Source organism: Leptonychotes weddellii, chromosome 4 (genome assembly GCF_054177405.1).
Source record: "Leptonychotes weddellii isolate Sample4059 chromosome 4, ASM5417740v2, whole genome shotgun sequence".
Lineage (NCBI taxonomy): Eukaryota > Metazoa > Chordata > Mammalia > Carnivora > Phocidae > Leptonychotes > Leptonychotes weddellii.
Window position 1 is genome coordinate 136,042,819 of NC_138372.1, and position 16,633 is coordinate 136,059,451.

Here is a 16,633-nt window from a genome sequence, read left to right on the forward strand (position 1 = left end):
TCCTTTTCCTTGTTTTGCTATCTGTATGTCTTAGGTGTAAAGGTTTTACATTCAGGTTTACTGTGGTGACCTTTACAAGCCTTGATTTCTTCATCTGTCAAATGGGACTAATAGTACTAGCTCACTGGATTGCCAAGAGGATTAAATGGGTTAATGTGTACATTACTTAGTAAAGTATCATTTTAAATACTCAATTATTAGATACTATTGTTTTTATTCTTCAGCAGCCCATGATATCTGACACAAAGATGGTAATTTATGTATATGTTGAGTCAATGAATGAATGCTTTGCTTACCTTATCTAAGTAAAGTACTTTGGCAGATTCCCACTCCTAAATTATCTTTTGAAGCAAACAGGTAGGAGGTAGTAAATAATAGTAAATGTATAGATGTTCAAGACCTACTATCAACAAGATGAAGATGAAATTCTGGCCTAGAAAGCCACAAGCATATCAATGAGAATTAAGTAAATGTTTAAGCCCTAAAAGTCATTATTCACCCTGGTGTTTGAACTCATAAAAGTGATATAAAGTTGAATCTGTCCTCTAGAACCTTAGTGAGAAACAGGTGTGATTAATGCCACAGAAGTTCTATGGTAACTCAGAGGCACCCAATCTAGACTGGAAGAGGATGTAGGGGTAGGCCTGGAAAAGGAGGGCAAGGGGGAAGGAAACCAGATGCCACTGCAGACGGGGGAGCCCAAGTGTTAAGAGGCAGCTGGAAATAAGATTTGCAAGCAAAGAGAATTGTTTTCCATGAACCAGATCTTCCCAAAGGCTCAACTAATTGCATTCAGGACCAGCCTAGAGTTTGGTTTCTTCATGTACCTTTTGCCCCGCCACGATACCATACCAATTGCAATTAACACACTCCACCATAACCAGCCTCTTTTTTGGGACATTTCTATCTCCAGACCTAAGAGGTAGCTCAGTACAAGTATGGAATAAATCCAGTTGGCTGGAATTTCCTGCAATCCCCCGCATATTAGAGATTCCCAGCCAGACATATTACTTTGATTATAATCAGAAAATAACATTTAAAAATACCAACTTAGGCCTTCCCAGATCTTCCTGGCCAGTGGTATTTTCTCTAATTCTGGCAGCATTTTAATAGCACTTCATCACAGCTGTCCCAAGCCAGAAAGAGTGAGGTTTCCCATCTACAAGCTTTAAACTCCTTTTCTCTGAACTTTAAATTCCTTTATTCTTAAACAATGAGTGCACAAAAAGCACATATAAAGGCAAAAGCTCAATGACCTTATAGCATATTATCACCACATAGAAGCCCCTAGAAATCACAGAATTATTTCCCAGAAGCCATCATTCCAAAATGCCTGCAGCCCAAAGTCCTTCAACAGAACCATTACAAAGAAAGGGTACACTGGTACCTGCAATATCGTATTCTTCAGGGACCCCCCCTTAGGAGATTAAATTGTAACAAGTCAACCTGGAGGGAAAAACAATCCAAAATTAACCCAAATAGCTGCAAGCTCAATTTGAAAGGCAAAATTTACTAAGTAAGTAGAAAATAAGCACACAAACTTTCTTAACCCAAAGACAAACTTTTTTTTTTTTTTTAATTTTTTTTACAAAGACAAACATTTCTAACAACTATGGAACAGACTAATAGGGCATTAGAGACCAGCACGCAATTCTTTTCAAGGACAAATTTTAAGCATTTTAAAACACCTTGAGCACAACAGTCTCTGGATATTAAAATATGAGCACTTTGGAACATTTAACAGATTTTCATATCTCTGTGGCTCTTAACCAGGAGATGCTCCTTTGAAAACGTGGGGTAACATTTGGGGGTATCATTACAACATGGAAAACCATGAGAAATATCCTGCAGTATATCCAGTCCTCCACAACAAAGAACTGTCCCATGGAAAAATGTCAGTAGTGCTCCCAAATTGATAAAATACTGAGTAACTGAACAACCAGTAAGAAAACCAGTTGGTAACAGCTATTCTTCCAATTGTATCTACAACCTCAGATTAACTTCAGACACAAACTAAAATCATGCAATATTAACCCATTCCCTTACCTATAAAACTGGGCATTTGACCCATCCGTGGTTGTTCCATAGTGATTAAAAAGGGAGTCTTGTGACTCCAAGTTCAGTAAATACTGGACGCTGACATTCCATATGGTGTATAGATGGCATCCTCATCTCCTATGTCTCACTCATCTACTATCCAAAACTGCCTACGAGAGCTGAGTAAGATCTTAAGTCCAAAAGACATGGTTATTTCTGACACTGTTGCAGCCCGAGAGCCCAGCACAGATTGTGTATATTCTACCAGCAACATTTGATTCTGTAAATCAGGATATATCTAAATCAGTATTTTTCCCAAAATAACTCCTGGAAATGTCCCAAAGGAAGTAACAGATTTGGGAAAAGGATTCCCATCAGACGTATTTGGGAGACATAGTATGCAGTTTCCCAAAAATCTGAATGCCAAATACACTTCAGAGTGTATCTTCTAGGAATAAAATGATATAAAACAAACTTTGGCCAACTGTGGACTTAGCACTTACTGAAGATCTGGGATTCTTCTGAAGTGCTCCAAGTACAGATCTTCTACCTCAACCACTACACACCCTTAGGAAAAATCCGTCTTCATTAAAGTTCAACAGAACTTTTCTCAGACAACACAAAATTTTGGGAGGAGAGTACATATTTCATTTAATCCTCTCTGCTACTCAGATTTGTAGATTTAAGCTGGGATTACAATTCTGGTTAAATTCTGGGTATTGATCTTTGCTGCCTCTCAAACTCAAATATAAAATGCCAACAGTATCAACAATTTTAAAAGACTGTAATCTTTTAAAAATCTAGTAGAGGAAAGGAACTCTGCAGTCCCTTTACAAAAAGGAAAACAAACTGGGACACATAGCTCTTAACCCAAGTCTTGCCACCACATCTAACTGCCTCATCCTCTCAAATCCTATCTTTAGGAAAGTGTATGGAAACAAAAAGATATAAAGAAAAAAACTGCAATGAATACAGTGTTTTTAAAACAAGCTGTGGCCAGTTTTATTAAAGAAAAATTTTGCGTGATTTACTTTTCACCAGTCTGTTCTGGCATGCTTCGAATGATATCAGAATCACCTAGAAAATAAAGCACAATAGTTTTACAATTCATTTAATCGCAACTGGTAATCATCAAATTAGCAATGGCTATCTTCAGAAGTTGTGACATTAGCTTTGCTGTCATTTCTCAAGGATAATCAGATACCAAGTCACAGGCATTTCCCGTATATGATACATCATATAATCAGACTTGGTTTATCACCAGCATTGATAAAACCAGACCTAGGGAAAGAACTAGGTCTGGGGACACATGCATGGTCTTAATATAGCGAATGTTTAGCCTGCCCTGATTATTACAAAATCAGAACAGCGAGAATATTCGCGGTATTTTATGAATTAAAAACTCGTAAGTTCAAAACATAACATGATCTGTATTTGTAGGCACTTCTCAACTTAATTTCTTAGGCAGCCAATAAGGACTCCTCTCTTCTACTATTTCACCTGATTACTCTCCACCTTTATAACTTCACCTTTACCAAGGTCCTAAATTATTTAAGTGCTTCAAGCAAAATTCATTTCAAAGTAAAAAAAATTCATTTATAACAAGATCTATTACAGTGTACTGATATTATCAATTCTCTGTGAAATAAAACTACAGGATATCCCTTGCTCTATCCAAATTCTCAATATCTGAACCTAGGAACCATAGACATTGTACAGCAAAGAATACCTGTAATTACATTATAAAGGAAAAAAAATTATTCTATGACTTAAAAAACATACCTGGATCAATGATAGCCAGCGTGCATACTCTGTAGTATTTCCCACATGCTGTGCCCAATTCAATATTATTGCCACTGTAGTGATGGACACCAGTTTTGGCCAACATGGCATAGTATTCTATTTCAGATTTCCTTCAGAAACCAAAAGACAAATAAATAAATACCATAAAAAGTGACTGACAGATAAAATGTTACTACTTTCGTCATTAGTTTTAATGTTGGTAAGGCTTTCCAACAGTAACTAAACCAGTTGTTACTCTTTAAAAAAAGTACCACATCCATTAGCCAATACAAACCATCCTTCCCTTTGATCCCTTATATGAAATGGGACAATCAGCAAGTATCTTCTATGTTTAAGACTATAACTATGCTCATGAAAAAGAGAGTAGGATGTGAAATAAAAGTATTTACTTAGCAATTACTAGTCACCAGACACTTTACATTATCTAATTCCACAACCTCTTAAGTAGTATATATTCTTTTTTTTTTTAAACTAACGAAGACATTCAGACACAGAATAGTAAGTGGAGGTTCCAGAATCCAAACCCATGTTATCTTTAAAAGATAAGCTATTTCTTTGTCTGGTGCTCTGAATCCTAGATGAGGAATATTACTTACACAAAGCTAACATTTCTGTGTCAACTGAGTAGGTGGACATTCAGGGTTTTACAAATCCTTCTGAAGGGAGTCCTAACAGATCAGTACCACTACTCAAAGTATGGATCCACAGACCAGCAGTAATGTGAGTGCTTGTTAAAAATGCATGTCAAGTCCCAACCCAAACCCATGAAATCAGAACCCAAATTTAACAAGATTAGCAGTAACTGTGCACATTCACGTTTGAGAAGCACTCTCACAGAAGATAAGCGTGAAGACCAACCCATGGGATGGGATGGAGGACAGAGCACTCCAGGAAAGCCAATTATGTACAGACACCCTATATAAAATCCTGTGAGGTTATGCATTACCACAGAAAAATCAATGTGCTGGAGGGAACTGATCACACCGCTTATATTCTGCACAGTCCAAGTTTCTTTACCTTATTTTCCATACTAAGTTCAATTTCAAAACAGTGAGGTCAAGCAAAAACTTGGGGAATTAGGAACCTGCAGCTCCACGGCCAGCCTGAACTTTTATCTTAGCTTTTCTACACTAAAACGAATTCGAAAAATGAAGTATTTTAAAGAAATGACCAAAAAGGCAGGACACAAAACACATGGTGAAAAAAGTATGTGTCTGTGCTTCCCTCCAACTTTGATGTTCTGTGGTTTTTACCCCTCTGCCACACATTTTTCCCAAAGATGAGCTTACACAATGAGAGAACATGATGGAGGGCCGGGGCTGTCAGCCCCAAACACCACGAAAGAAACCGTAAATTCTTCTGCAAGTGCTCGCTTGTAAAACAAATTTTACATAAAACCGAGTTCGTACTACCCAGATTGCCCATGGTAACACTCCTGGGTATTCACTCCGATCAATATACAGTGGGCGACACACACACCCTCAAGGTTCCTTCGATTACCTCAAGGCTGGGCAGTTGTTGGCGAGGATGACCAGTTTCGCTTTGCCATGTCTGATCATTTTCAGAGTCTGCTTGTACCCCAGCACGTACTTTCCACTTTTCATAACAAGCTGGAGCCTAGAGTTGATCGACTCCAGCGACTTTTTCTACAAAGCAAACATTTAACACGGATCTTAAGGCCTTTTTTTTTTTAACCATCTCAAAACAGCATCCAGCTTTCTGGAAGACGAGCCCTTTAATAAACCTCCCAAGTCTAGGATCCTAAGTCACTGAGAGGACCACTCGGTTTCCTCTCGGGCCCCTCCATGCCAGTGGGCTTGCTGTCTCCCCAGTGTGCTCAGATCTGCCCGCCCGGGCCAAGACTCATTCCTCCACGTGAATCGGCTTCCGGCCCTGGCGCGTTTCACTCACCGTCTTCTTTGCGGCCACCATCTTCCTGTCTTAGATGCGGGACGGCCCCAACCTAGAACATACAGAGGACAGGAAGTTTAGGATCGCAGCTCCAAACGGCAACGCGCTGGGATCCCCGCGCTGCCTAAACGTCGGCCACGCGGTGCCCACTCACCAAAACCAGCCGCCAAAATGGCCGGGAAAGGAAAAGGAAAGAGTTCCCACAATACAAAGCTCTTCACCGCGAAGCCTGGACGCCGGAACCGGAAGTAAGCCTCAAGCGGAAGGGGCGGGGCAAGGAGAGGAGGGCCGTTGGCTGAGGCTGCTTGTATGGTTGGTTAGAATGGCGGCAGACCCGTACTCTTACTCTTTGCTGCGGGCCTTAAAGTTGTGTTAGTCTGTTGCTCCCAGCTGCGAACTCAGGAACCGGGGAACGTTGAACCGGGCGGGAGTTGGAGAAGCCGACTGAGAGTGAGGCGGGAGGGACGGTGAGAAGGGGCGGCGGACCACGGTCTTTGTGCGGCGGAGCTCATCTGTCCCAAAGCCGCGGCTCTTGGAGGGGACTCCGGTGCGCCTCAGCTCCTGGGTCTACCCTCCCGCGTCACTTGCACGCGGGCCGAAGCAACTGTGCGCCCTGTGCTGCCCTCGCCCAAGTTGCCGGCCTCTTTCGGAGAACGGTGGCGCCCCGCGCTGACTTCCCCAAACTCACCTTTTTAGTGGCGATGTTAGCGTAACCTTGTAAACCGAATCTTCACAGAGCAATAAACAGATCTCTTTGACAAATCTTTTTGTTGTGAACGTTGGGCCTTGATATAAATGTCCAATGACGGATCATTAAAAATAGCGAGCACAGAGCGTCTCCCACTAGTACCCAAAGAGTGTAAAATCGGACCAGTAGGTAAGCAGTCATCGTATGTCAACTTTTAGGAATATATCCTACAGAAACAGTCACAGTTTCTCAAAGTCATGTGAACGAGGATATTTATTTCAGCATTAATTTTAATAGCAAAAGAAATTAGAAACATCAAATGCTCATCATTCTTAATGTGTGTGTTTGTATATGCATAGAAAATTCAAGTCTGGAAAGCTAATCATCAAAACTTATGGATAAGTATGAGGAGAGTGGATGATGAGAAGACATTTTTTACCTTCTATATTTCAGTACTACTTGAATTATTTTACAGCATGCATTGTTATGTAAAGTTCCTTTTTAATAATAAAGTGGTGATTTTAAATAGGTCTTGTGAAACACCAGTTGTATCTGAAAGCAGTATTTCTGAAAGCATGGCTCCCAGATCACCTGATTGAGAATCACCTTGAATTCTGACTCTTGGACCCCACCCAGGTATGTAGAAGAAATCTCTGGTGGGGCATAGGAATCTCAGTTTAATATGCAGCTTCGGGGATTCTTACGAATACTAGAATTTGAGAAGTAATGAACTAAAGAATGAGGGGCACCTGGCTGGCTCAGTTGGTACAGCATGCAACTCTTGATCTTGGGGTCCTGAGTTTGAGCCCCATGCTGGGGGCAAAGGTTACTTTCAAATAAACACAAAAAACTGAAGAATGAGATAGCCAAGTTGGGTTTGAGGCATGCGTGCTTAGGTAAAAACAAAAACTAAATAGTGAAGCCTTATACTTATATATTGAGCCGTATATTTTCAAAGCTTTTTAATACTTTCTCCCAAAGTGATCAGGATAGATATTATCCCCATTTTAGAGATTAAGTGATTAAAGTACTTGATAAGACTTTGCTGGGGTGCTTTTCGCTATACGATAACAAGTTTCTGGTTCTTACTATATATGTCCTCGCTATGCTTTAAAGATCGCAATGATCTTAATATGGTTTTGTACTGGAAGCCAGAGAAGCTCAAAGCACTTATTTTATGTATGAAACGTGACCACAAAATGTTTGAGAATTCTTAGGGAATCTTAACTGATTTTGCCGTATCTCTTTGGAGACAGACTTAGGTTCTTGGTTTTTCTATTTAATATCTGCTTGACTTGGGGCAAATTGTCTAAACTCCCTAAGCCTCAGTTTCTTCATCAGAAAACTAGAATAATATGTTTACCTCGTAGTATTGTTGTGAGGATCCCAGTAAACGTAATGGTGTAAAAATCACCTAGCATTGGGCCTTGTACAGAACAAATGTGCAGTGAATATTAATTCTTTTCATCAGTCCAACTCCCATCTCTTCAATCTTCCTACCACAGCCACCTGCCCACACCTAAAGTCTTTCACAACATCACAAAACCTATACACTAGGGGAAGAAACACCATACAAAAATGACAGTCATATCTTTTGACTCAAGAAGATTTTATAAAATTTTCCACACTTGTATTTATCAGAGCAGGAATTGGCATACTTTTTCTATAAAGGCGAAGAATAAATACTTTAGGCCTTTGGGGCCATATGTTCTCTGTGGCAACGACGCAGCTCTGTCATAGCACAAAAGCAGCCACAGGCAATAGATAACAGCTGTGCTCCAATAAAACATTTACAGAATCAAGCGGCCGGCCAGATTTGGCCTGCAGGCCAAAGTTTGCTGACCCCTGTGTTAAAAGATTACTCTTACTATTATTAAAAATAACTGCTTTAAGTCATGTCCTTCTTCCAAAGAGATGTATGTTGAAGTATATATGGATGAAGTGTCATGATTATCTGCAACTTGTTTTTGAATTGCTAAAATAAATGTAAAAATCTAAAATAAATGAAGGTAGGTAGAGCAAATGCAGCCAAGTGTTAACAACTGTTGAATTTAAAGTGGAGGGTATATAGGTGGTGGTTGTAGTATTAAACTTTTTTGAGTTTCAAAATCTTCATAATAAAAAGTTGGGAAATACATATGCTTTAAGAAGGGATTTTGCCATCTAGATATTATTTTGTTTTTTCTGGGTATCAGTCGGTAGCATTTCAGAGTGGTTTTGAAAAAATATCAACAGGTAAATGTGATAGAACAGAATTAACACAAGGCTTTGGTTTTCATTCACCAAAATTGCTGCTCCAAGTTTCTGAGAACTCTGCAGGCACCTGCATTCATTGTGCTTTTGGTTTATACTTGCTATGGGAATTAAAAGTGACAGGCTGCATTCCCTGTTAGAGCAAATACTAACAAGTTCATCTGATATTCATTGGTTCAGTACACTGGCCCATCCCTTATTGTTAAGCAGTTAAAACTATCATATTCATTATCATCAGCTATTAGTTATTCAGTGTCCAGATTAGGAAGCAGCCCATTAGTACAGGTGACCCTTGAACAACTCAGAGGCTAGAGGCACTGACCTCCCATGCATTTCGAAAATCCGTGTATAACTTTTGACTCCTCAAAGACTTAACTACTAATAGCTTACTGCTGACCAGAAAATCCTTATCGATAACATAAACAGTCGATTAATACATTTTATTTTTTAAAGATTTTATTTATTTGTCAGAGAGAGAGAGAGCACAAGCAGGGGGAGTGACAGGCAGACAGAGAAGCAGGCTCGGTGCAGGACTCGATCCCAGGACTCCGGGATCATGACCTGAGCTGAAGGCAGACGCTTAACCGACTGAGCCACCAGGCATCCCAACACATTTTTTTTTTTTAAAGATTTTATTTATTTATTTGAGACAGAGAGAATGAGAGAGACAGCACATGAGAGGGGGGAGGGTCAGAGGGAGAAGCAGGCTCCCTGCTGAGCAGGGAGCCCGATGCGGGACTCGATCCAGGGACTCCAGGATCATGACCTGAGCCGAAGGCAGTCGCTTAACCAACTGAGCCACCCAGGCGCCCCACATTTTTTATGTTCTATGTATTATATACTCTGTGATAAAGCAAACAAGACAAAAGAAAATGTTACTAAGAAAATCATAAGAGAAAGTACATTACTGTACTGTACCGGAAAAAAAATCCGTGTATAAGTGGACCCTCCCAGTTCAAATCAGTGTTGTTCAAGGGTCAACTGTAATTTAGAAGTCTATTTGTTTAACTCAACCTTCACATTCTTAAGTCACCGTGGACATAATACATGCTCAGAAATCTGGTGAAGAGAGGAAGGGACAGTGAATCTAAGTGAAAATATCCTGTAAACCTAATGAATGTTGGTCACCTTTCAACTAACTAAACACACATACACGGATACAAGAATTCTGAACCGTTAGAGGACAATAATAAGGAATCCAAAATATTTCTCCTATGCCCCTCTCTTTTCAGACTGGGAATGCTCCAGACCGCACTGGATTAAAAATAGGCCAGAGAAATGCTTTCTCCTTTTTTTTAAAAACCATTTTTCCATCCAAGGAGCGTATGTTTTTTAAATACTCTTGGATACAAAGAACCCAGAGTACTTCATTCACTATTTTAATGTGAAGGAGTGACACTTGGAACGTAGAGTGATGTCTATAAATGTTTGTCTTTGGGTTATTTTGTATTTCTTAGAGTCAGTTTTTAAAATTTTAGTATAAATGGGATTCCTATGTTTCTAAGTGTCTATAATATGACATTTTACATATTATTTTCAATAATTTGAAAAGCCTGCCATGTACATGTACTTTTATCCTTAATAAAGGTGTGATACACAGGCTAAAATACCAATTTTTTTGCTTTTAACTGGAACTTAATAATGTAACATTGTATGTCATGCTGATCAGAAAATGTTACTGGGCGCCAGGGTGGCTCAGTTGGTTAAGCGACTGCCTTCGGCTCAGGTCATGATCCTGGAGTCCCGGGATCAAGTCCCGCATCGGGCTCCTTGCTCAGCGAGGAGTCTGCTTCTCCCTCTGACCCTCCCCACCTCATGCTTTCTCTCTCTCTCAAATAAATAAATAAAATCTTTAAAAAAAAGAAAAAAAAGAAAATGTTACTGATTAGTTAATGGAGAAATAAATGCAAATTTGGGACAACATCAAAACGAGTATGTTGAAGAAAAATGATAAAGAAGGTGAAAAGATTTATGACTATGCCTTCAAAATATAACACATCAAGGTACTATCAGCATTTAAAATGACAGTATCAGTTATATCCAGGTATTATCAAGATAAGACTGAAGGAATAAGACAGGACAGGTAATTGCTAAGAAGGAGAGTGATCAGGGAGAGGGGAAGTAGGGTAAATATTGTATATTAGTCTAGATAATTAAGTTGTAAGCAACAAACAAACTAGCTCAGTTAAGCATAAAAGGAAAATTATCTTGTAGTTCACCAAATGAACAAGAAGCCTGGAGAGCACAGATCTGTGTATATGGTCATGGAAGAAGCAGTCCCATTTATTAGTCACTGGTTCAAAACATACTCTGCAAACCATAGGGCAGCACCCTCACCTTCAAAGATGTTTTCTCTTGGCTGGTGCCATAACTGAGTGTTTAATGTGCCCCTCCATCATCCTATAGGTTTAGCTTCTTCTGGATGTGGAGGTAGATGAAAAGACCGGTAGATCACATAGAAATTCACCTATTACTTTACTTGTCTCATAGTAAAGTGAGTTATTTGGTAAGATACAATACTGAATGTAGCATCTTGGTGTGTAATGTCTTGAAGATACTATCCTGATATGCAGGAAAATCAAATCTAATCCAATGTCTATTAAAATAAAAAATACCAAAGAGGTTCAATCACTCTTTCTGTTTCCAAAGAGGTCTTATCACTCATTCACAAAGTGGCTGATAGGCCCCTTAAGGTATAGGTACCATTTCGGAGGCTTGTAGTTGGTCACTCTTTAGTGCTACCGGCAAACTGGGCCCTCAGCCAGGTAAACCATGTTAAGTGGAGGAACATGCAGTTGAGCTCACGTATGTCTGCTTTCTCTGTTCTTAGAGCCATCCTATTCCTGAGCCCGTTGAGCAAGCACTGAGGTGGCTCATGTAAAAGACTAACATCCACAGGACAACGGATTATTATTGTTCACCTGATTATAAAATACTTCCTCTGAAGAAAATGGAAGAGACCATGGCTGGGCTGACAAATTATCTCCAAGGAAAAGTAAGATACCCCAGTCAACTCCTAAAAAATAGTTGATGGGGAAAAGTGGGTACTTAACTAAGGGCCCAGTAAGCCCTGGTTTAGCATGAAAGCATTAGGATTCAGAGAATTTCAAGTTAGTGTTTATATTTAACTAATCTGTGAGTTATTGCATCTCTTTTGAGGAAGAATGGAATTTTGAAAAACTTTCACTAGCTAAATCAAATTAAATGTGACTTTAAAAAAAGAGCATCTTCTGAAGTGGGAGCCTGCTGTGGACTGACTTGTGGCCCCTCCCTCCCCCACTCATATGTTGAAGCCCTTACCCCAATGTGATTCAGTGGGGAGGTAGGGTTGAGGAGGTAGTTAGGGTTAAATGAGGTCATAAGGGTGAGGCCCTAATCTGTTAGGACTGTGGCCTTGTAAGAAGAGGAAGTCTCAGGGGTGCCTGGGTGGCTCCGTTGGTTGAGCATCTGACTCTTGGTTGCAGCTCAGATCATGATCTCTCTCATAGGTCATGGGATCAAGCCCCGCATCGAGCCCCACACTCAGCGGCAGAGTCTGCTTGAAGATTTTCTCCCCCTGCCCCTCCCCGACTCGCTCTCTCTTGCCCTCTGTGTCTCTAACATAAATAAATATATCTTAAAAAAAAAAGAAGAAGAAGAGGAAGTCCCCCGACCCCCACCCCATGTGAGGACACAGTGAGAAGGCTGCCATCTGCAAGCCAGAAAGAGTTCTCACCAGAAACCAAATTGGCCAGTACCTTGATCTTAGACTTCCCAGGCTCCAGAACTGTGAGAAATAAATATGTTATTTAAGCCACCCAGTTAATGGCATTTTTGTTACAGCAGCCCAACCTATGAAGGCCTTTTGATAGCATTTATATAAGACATAAATATTCCCCAAATTGTGGCCTATTCTGAAAGGTCCATCCATGTACCTCTCCCCCTAAACTTCCTTGCGCTAATCCTGTAATTTTGCTCAGGGACTTGGAATCCAGCCAAATCCTTAGCCACTTTCAAAGTACTTCTCTTTCCTTGGAGCACAGTAACCCTGATTAGAAGGTTAGGAGGAGAGTTATAGTACGTATTTGTAATGTTATAAAGTGTACTTCCTCAAAGATACCCAGTCTCCTCTTCATTCAAAGGGATTTGTGAATTGATTGCTGGGCACCCCAGGCTTTGTCAGGCCTACACTGCAGGAGGGAGAGGAAGAGGGGAAAAAGAGACGAGAAGGGATAGGAAGGGGAGGAGAAGTGAGGTAGAGAAGGGAGGGAGGGAGACCTCTAAACACACCGTAAAGACCATAGCTGTGTACCCCCATGACCCGTAGAGGGAAATATGTCAAATTTTAGACAATTTGAGCATCCAAATTAATAATCATGTGTTAGGATCTGAATTGTGCCCCCCTCATTCATATGTTGAAGTCCTAAACCGCTATAGTTTGTAATACGGCTGTTTTGGAGACAGGGCCTTTAAAGAGGTAATTAAGGTAAAATGAGTGGGCCCTAATCCAATATGACTGGTGTCCTTGTAAGAAGAGGAGATTAGGACATAGATACTTATACTGTGGGAAGACCATGTGAAGATATATGGTGAACACTGCCATCCCAACCAAGGAAAGGCCTTCAAAAGAAACCAACCCTACTGACATCTTGTTCTCTGACTTCTAGTCTCAGAACTGTGAGGAAATAAGTTTTTGTTGTTTAAGTCAACCCATCTGTGGTACTTTGTTATCGCAGCTCTAAAAAACTAACACAAATAGTAACATGACCCATTGAATAATGTAAGAATTCATGAGTATTTACTGCTGTAAATAAATGAATAATAAATGGAGGAAAAGGGAAAGTGCTCCCTTACTGTAGAATGCCAACTAATAAATGTAGAAGGAATAATGTAATTAGAAAACCACTATTTGATAACCATCATAGTAATGATTGATCCCAGCAAGAATATTAATGTAGGCTAACAGCAGATAAAAGTTTGATGAGATATAGGATGTTAGTCTCAAAGTCTCTCACCATAAATTACAAGGAGTAAAATAGTAACTTTTTGGTGGCAAACTTGGCAGACACTAACTTAACTAACTGATCAAAGTTAACATCACCAATAATAGAGAAACTGAAATCATATGCCTTGATGGGAATTCACAGACAACATAACATCTTGTATTCCAGCCAAAACTGCATTGCCTGAAAACAATCATAAGGAAAAACCAGACAAACCCAAATTGAGAAATATTCTACAAAATAAATGGGCTATTCTCTTAAAAAAAGGTCAAGGTCATGAAAGACAAAGACTTGGGGATCTACTTAAGATTAAAGCAAACTAAAGAGAGGCACAACAATTAAATGTAATGTGTGGTCCTGGATTGGAGAATTGACCAAACTTGAATACGAGGTGGATTAAATAGTATATCAACAGCAAACTTCCTCATGGTAACAGTACTGACGTTATGTAAGAATAAGACTGCCATCCAAAGCTAGTCTACCAATCAATAGCCACTGGCCACAATCGCCTCCTCCCCTCCCCAGCTATTTAGTGATGATTCGGATGAGCCCTCCCAGCCCTTCGCCCTCTCCGGGATAGCGTCCCTATCCCTACTACTGAAGCCTTTTCCCTCTCCTCCTTGACTGCACTCCCCACCTTCTGCCCACCTGGCTCCCTGTCCTCTCCTGCTTCCTCGCTCTGGCGAGGTCCCTCTCTTACCCTCCCGGCCCCTTCCACCTCTGCACTGCAGCCTTCCTTCCCCAGGTGCGCACCGCCTCCGCGGAGCTCCGCTGTGCGCTTGCGCTCCGCACCCGCGGGAGCCGGGCCGGCAGAGTTGGAGGAGCGGCGGCGGCGCCGGGGCGGTTTGCGCGGGATCGGAGCTCCGGGCCGACGCCCGCGCCGGGTTGGGACAGGTGGCTGCGCTGGTCCACAAGACCGCCTTTCTGCCCGCGATGGGCTGCTCCAGCAGCGCCCTCAACAAGGCCGGCGACAGCAGCAAGCTCCGCAGCGGTGAGCAGGGGACCCGGCCCCAACCCTGCCCGGGCCTCGGGATTCGGGTCGTCTTGCTCCCCGAGGGTCCGAAAGGTGCGACTTGTGTCCGCCCCGCCCGGCAGGGGGCGGGCTGCTCGCTGAGGACGGGAGTGCACCCTGAGCGCAGCGCGACTCCCTCCGGAAACCCGGAGCGCAGCTGCAGCCGCGGTGCGGAGGTCCCGGTGCGCCCCGCCGCACACGCTGCCCGACGCGGGAGGCCAAGGGCCGGGACCGGGGTTACCCTACTCGCCGGGCGATCGGGGAGGTGGGGTTAAATCCCTACCGCGGTTGGCCGCGGGTTCCCTTAAACAGATAAGTATTTTCCTGCCCTTACAAGAGGTGCTCTTTCATCTCCTCAAAGTACGAACTTTCAGATTATATAAAGCTGCAAATTCCCTGGGAACCATTGGTTTCTGGTCGTAAGGAGAGACGTGGTACCTGTTTTTCTATCGAGAGCTTGCCCTCTCTTCCGCATTTCAGCATCAGAGATGGTAATGGATGCGCAGAGTACAGGTGGACATTCATTCCATCAAGTAGGTTCCTGCACTTTTGAAGAGGTCAGATACACTTTCCCCTATCCTTGGCTTCGGTTTTTCTTGACAAATATCCGTGCGATAAAAACTGGTCATAACAAGTATATTTTGAACGTCTATTATGTGATAGCCAGGTGCATGGCTAGATGCTGGAGATACAATTGACCCTACTTTTGGGGGTTAGGGATCGAAGAGATAGGTAATAAACACTTCAAATGATTAAGATAAGTTTCTGACAGTAAGAAGTGCTGTGAAAAAGAGAGCAGATTAATGAACTGGAGAATGACTGGGTTTTATGTGCACTTCTTAGATTTCGAATGGCTAACATTTTAGACCAAGTTTCAAAGGTTAAGCAAATTTCTTCAAGTTAGTTTGCATCATATTCAAGACTAACTCTAGGGGAAATTTTATTTTGCAGTTAATTCCTTTTCAGAGGTCTTCTTTTAGTACCTGTGTTATTCCAATAACAGAAACGTCTTCCTCTCTGATTTTGTAGTAGAGAGCACAGGGTTATCGTGAATGCTGTTTCAAAGTTCACACACTGTGTTCTAGTCAGAGGTATGTTGTGTTGCAGTCATTTTCGTGGTGTATGATAAATTTATTTCTAATTTCAGTAGATAACAGAAAGAAGTAAAAAGTTTGGAAATAGGCAAAGTCATTAAAACCATATATAAAAGTGATTCCAAACCCTTTGTCACTGAAAACAATGAAGTGATGGAAAAATCCATTCCTAATGTGCAATACTTGCTAACCTTTCTCCTAAAGAAACAAAAGCCTCTGTACCCCAAACATGCTCTCAAGAAGCCAGTGCAAAATAATAATAATAATAATAAATTTAAAAAATTTTTAAAGAGGCTAGTACAAGGAGCAATTTCTTTGATGTTTCATTTTATGAAATCAGGTAGATTTTGCATTCTGTTCCATGATAAATTCTTGTTGCTTTCAATATGAAAAGCTGAGGAAAGTTGATGCTTCAGGAAGATACACCATATTTTGGTTTCTCTTATCCCCTTCTGTGACCCCAGATATCCTAGGATTTGCATACTGATTTAAGAAGCAGAGCACTAGGGGCGCTTGGATGGCTCAGTGGGTGAAGCCTCTGGCTTTTGGTTTTGGCTCAGGTTGTGATCTCACGGTCGTGATCTCATGGGTTGTGAGATGGAGCCCCATCTTGAGCCCGGCCTCAGGCTCCACACTCAGCAGGAGTGTGCTTGAAGAGGCTCACCCTCTGCTCCTGCCCCCATGCGTGCACTGTCTTGTGCCCTCTCTTTCTCTCTCTCGCTCAAATAAATAAATAAATGGGGGTGCCTGGGTGGCTCAGTTAGTTAAGCCACAGACTCTTGATTTCTGCTCAGGTCATGATCTCAGGGTCCTGGGATCACCAGTGTGGGCCTCTGCACTCAGTGGGGAGTCT

General features: G+C 41.5%; 2 protein-coding genes and 1 non-coding gene across 6 annotated transcripts in view; 1 reads left to right on the forward strand and 2 right to left on the reverse strand.

The window, feature by feature from the left end:
- Positions 1-3,028: 3,028 nt before the first annotated feature.
- On the reverse strand, positions 3,029-6,034 carry RPL30 (ribosomal protein L30). Its single transcript, XM_081816306.1, has 5 exons — positions 5,906-6,034; positions 5,752-5,803; positions 5,341-5,486; positions 3,820-3,950; positions 3,029-3,114 (listed from the first exon to the last, which is right to left on the reverse strand). The coding sequence occupies exons 2-5, from the start codon at positions 5,770-5,772 to the stop codon at positions 3,065-3,067; spliced, it is 348 nt and encodes a 115-aa protein (XP_081672432.1). The 5' UTR covers positions 5,773-5,803; positions 5,906-6,034; the 3' UTR covers positions 3,029-3,064.
- LOC115944108 (small nucleolar RNA SNORA72) lies at positions 3,290-3,421 on the reverse strand. Its single transcript, XR_004078681.1, has one exon. It is a non-coding gene; the product is annotated as a small nucleolar RNA SNORA72 (small nucleolar RNA).
- Positions 6,035-6,129: 95 nt separating the features above from the next.
- The window catches only part of ERICH5 (glutamate rich 5), a 34,086-nt gene continuing 23,582 nt past the window's right edge, over positions 6,130-16,633 (forward strand). For 2 of the 4 annotated variants that reach the window (XM_081816301.1, XM_031024724.2), the window contains exons 1-4: positions 6,130-6,628; positions 6,969-7,075; positions 11,523-11,687; positions 12,181-14,665. In XM_081816301.1, the coding sequence (XP_081672427.1) occupies positions 14,608-14,665 (58 nt within the window). In that variant the 5' untranslated portion in view covers positions 6,130-6,628; positions 6,969-7,075; positions 11,523-11,687; positions 12,181-14,607. Of the gene's footprint in view, positions 6,629-6,968; positions 7,076-11,522; positions 11,688-12,156; positions 14,666-16,633 lie in introns of all 4 variants that reach the window. The other 2 variants (XM_081816302.1, XM_081816303.1) reach the window with 2 other exon arrangements.

What these genes read in the sequence shown, in the direction of transcription:
- RPL30 (XM_081816306.1), bottom strand. Translation starts at nt 5,772, where the DNA reads ATGGTGGCCGCAAAGAAGACG. An exon ending in TGGTGGCCGCAAAGAAGACG is followed by an intron (nt 5,487 to 5,751) that starts GTGAGTGAAACG and finishes TTTGCTTTGTAG; the next exon opens with AAAAAGTCGCTGGAGTCGAT. An exon ending in GCTGGCTATCATTGATCCAG is followed by an intron (nt 3,115 to 3,819) that starts GTATGTTTTTTA and finishes TTTATTTTCTAG; the next exon opens with GTGATTCTGATATCATTCGA.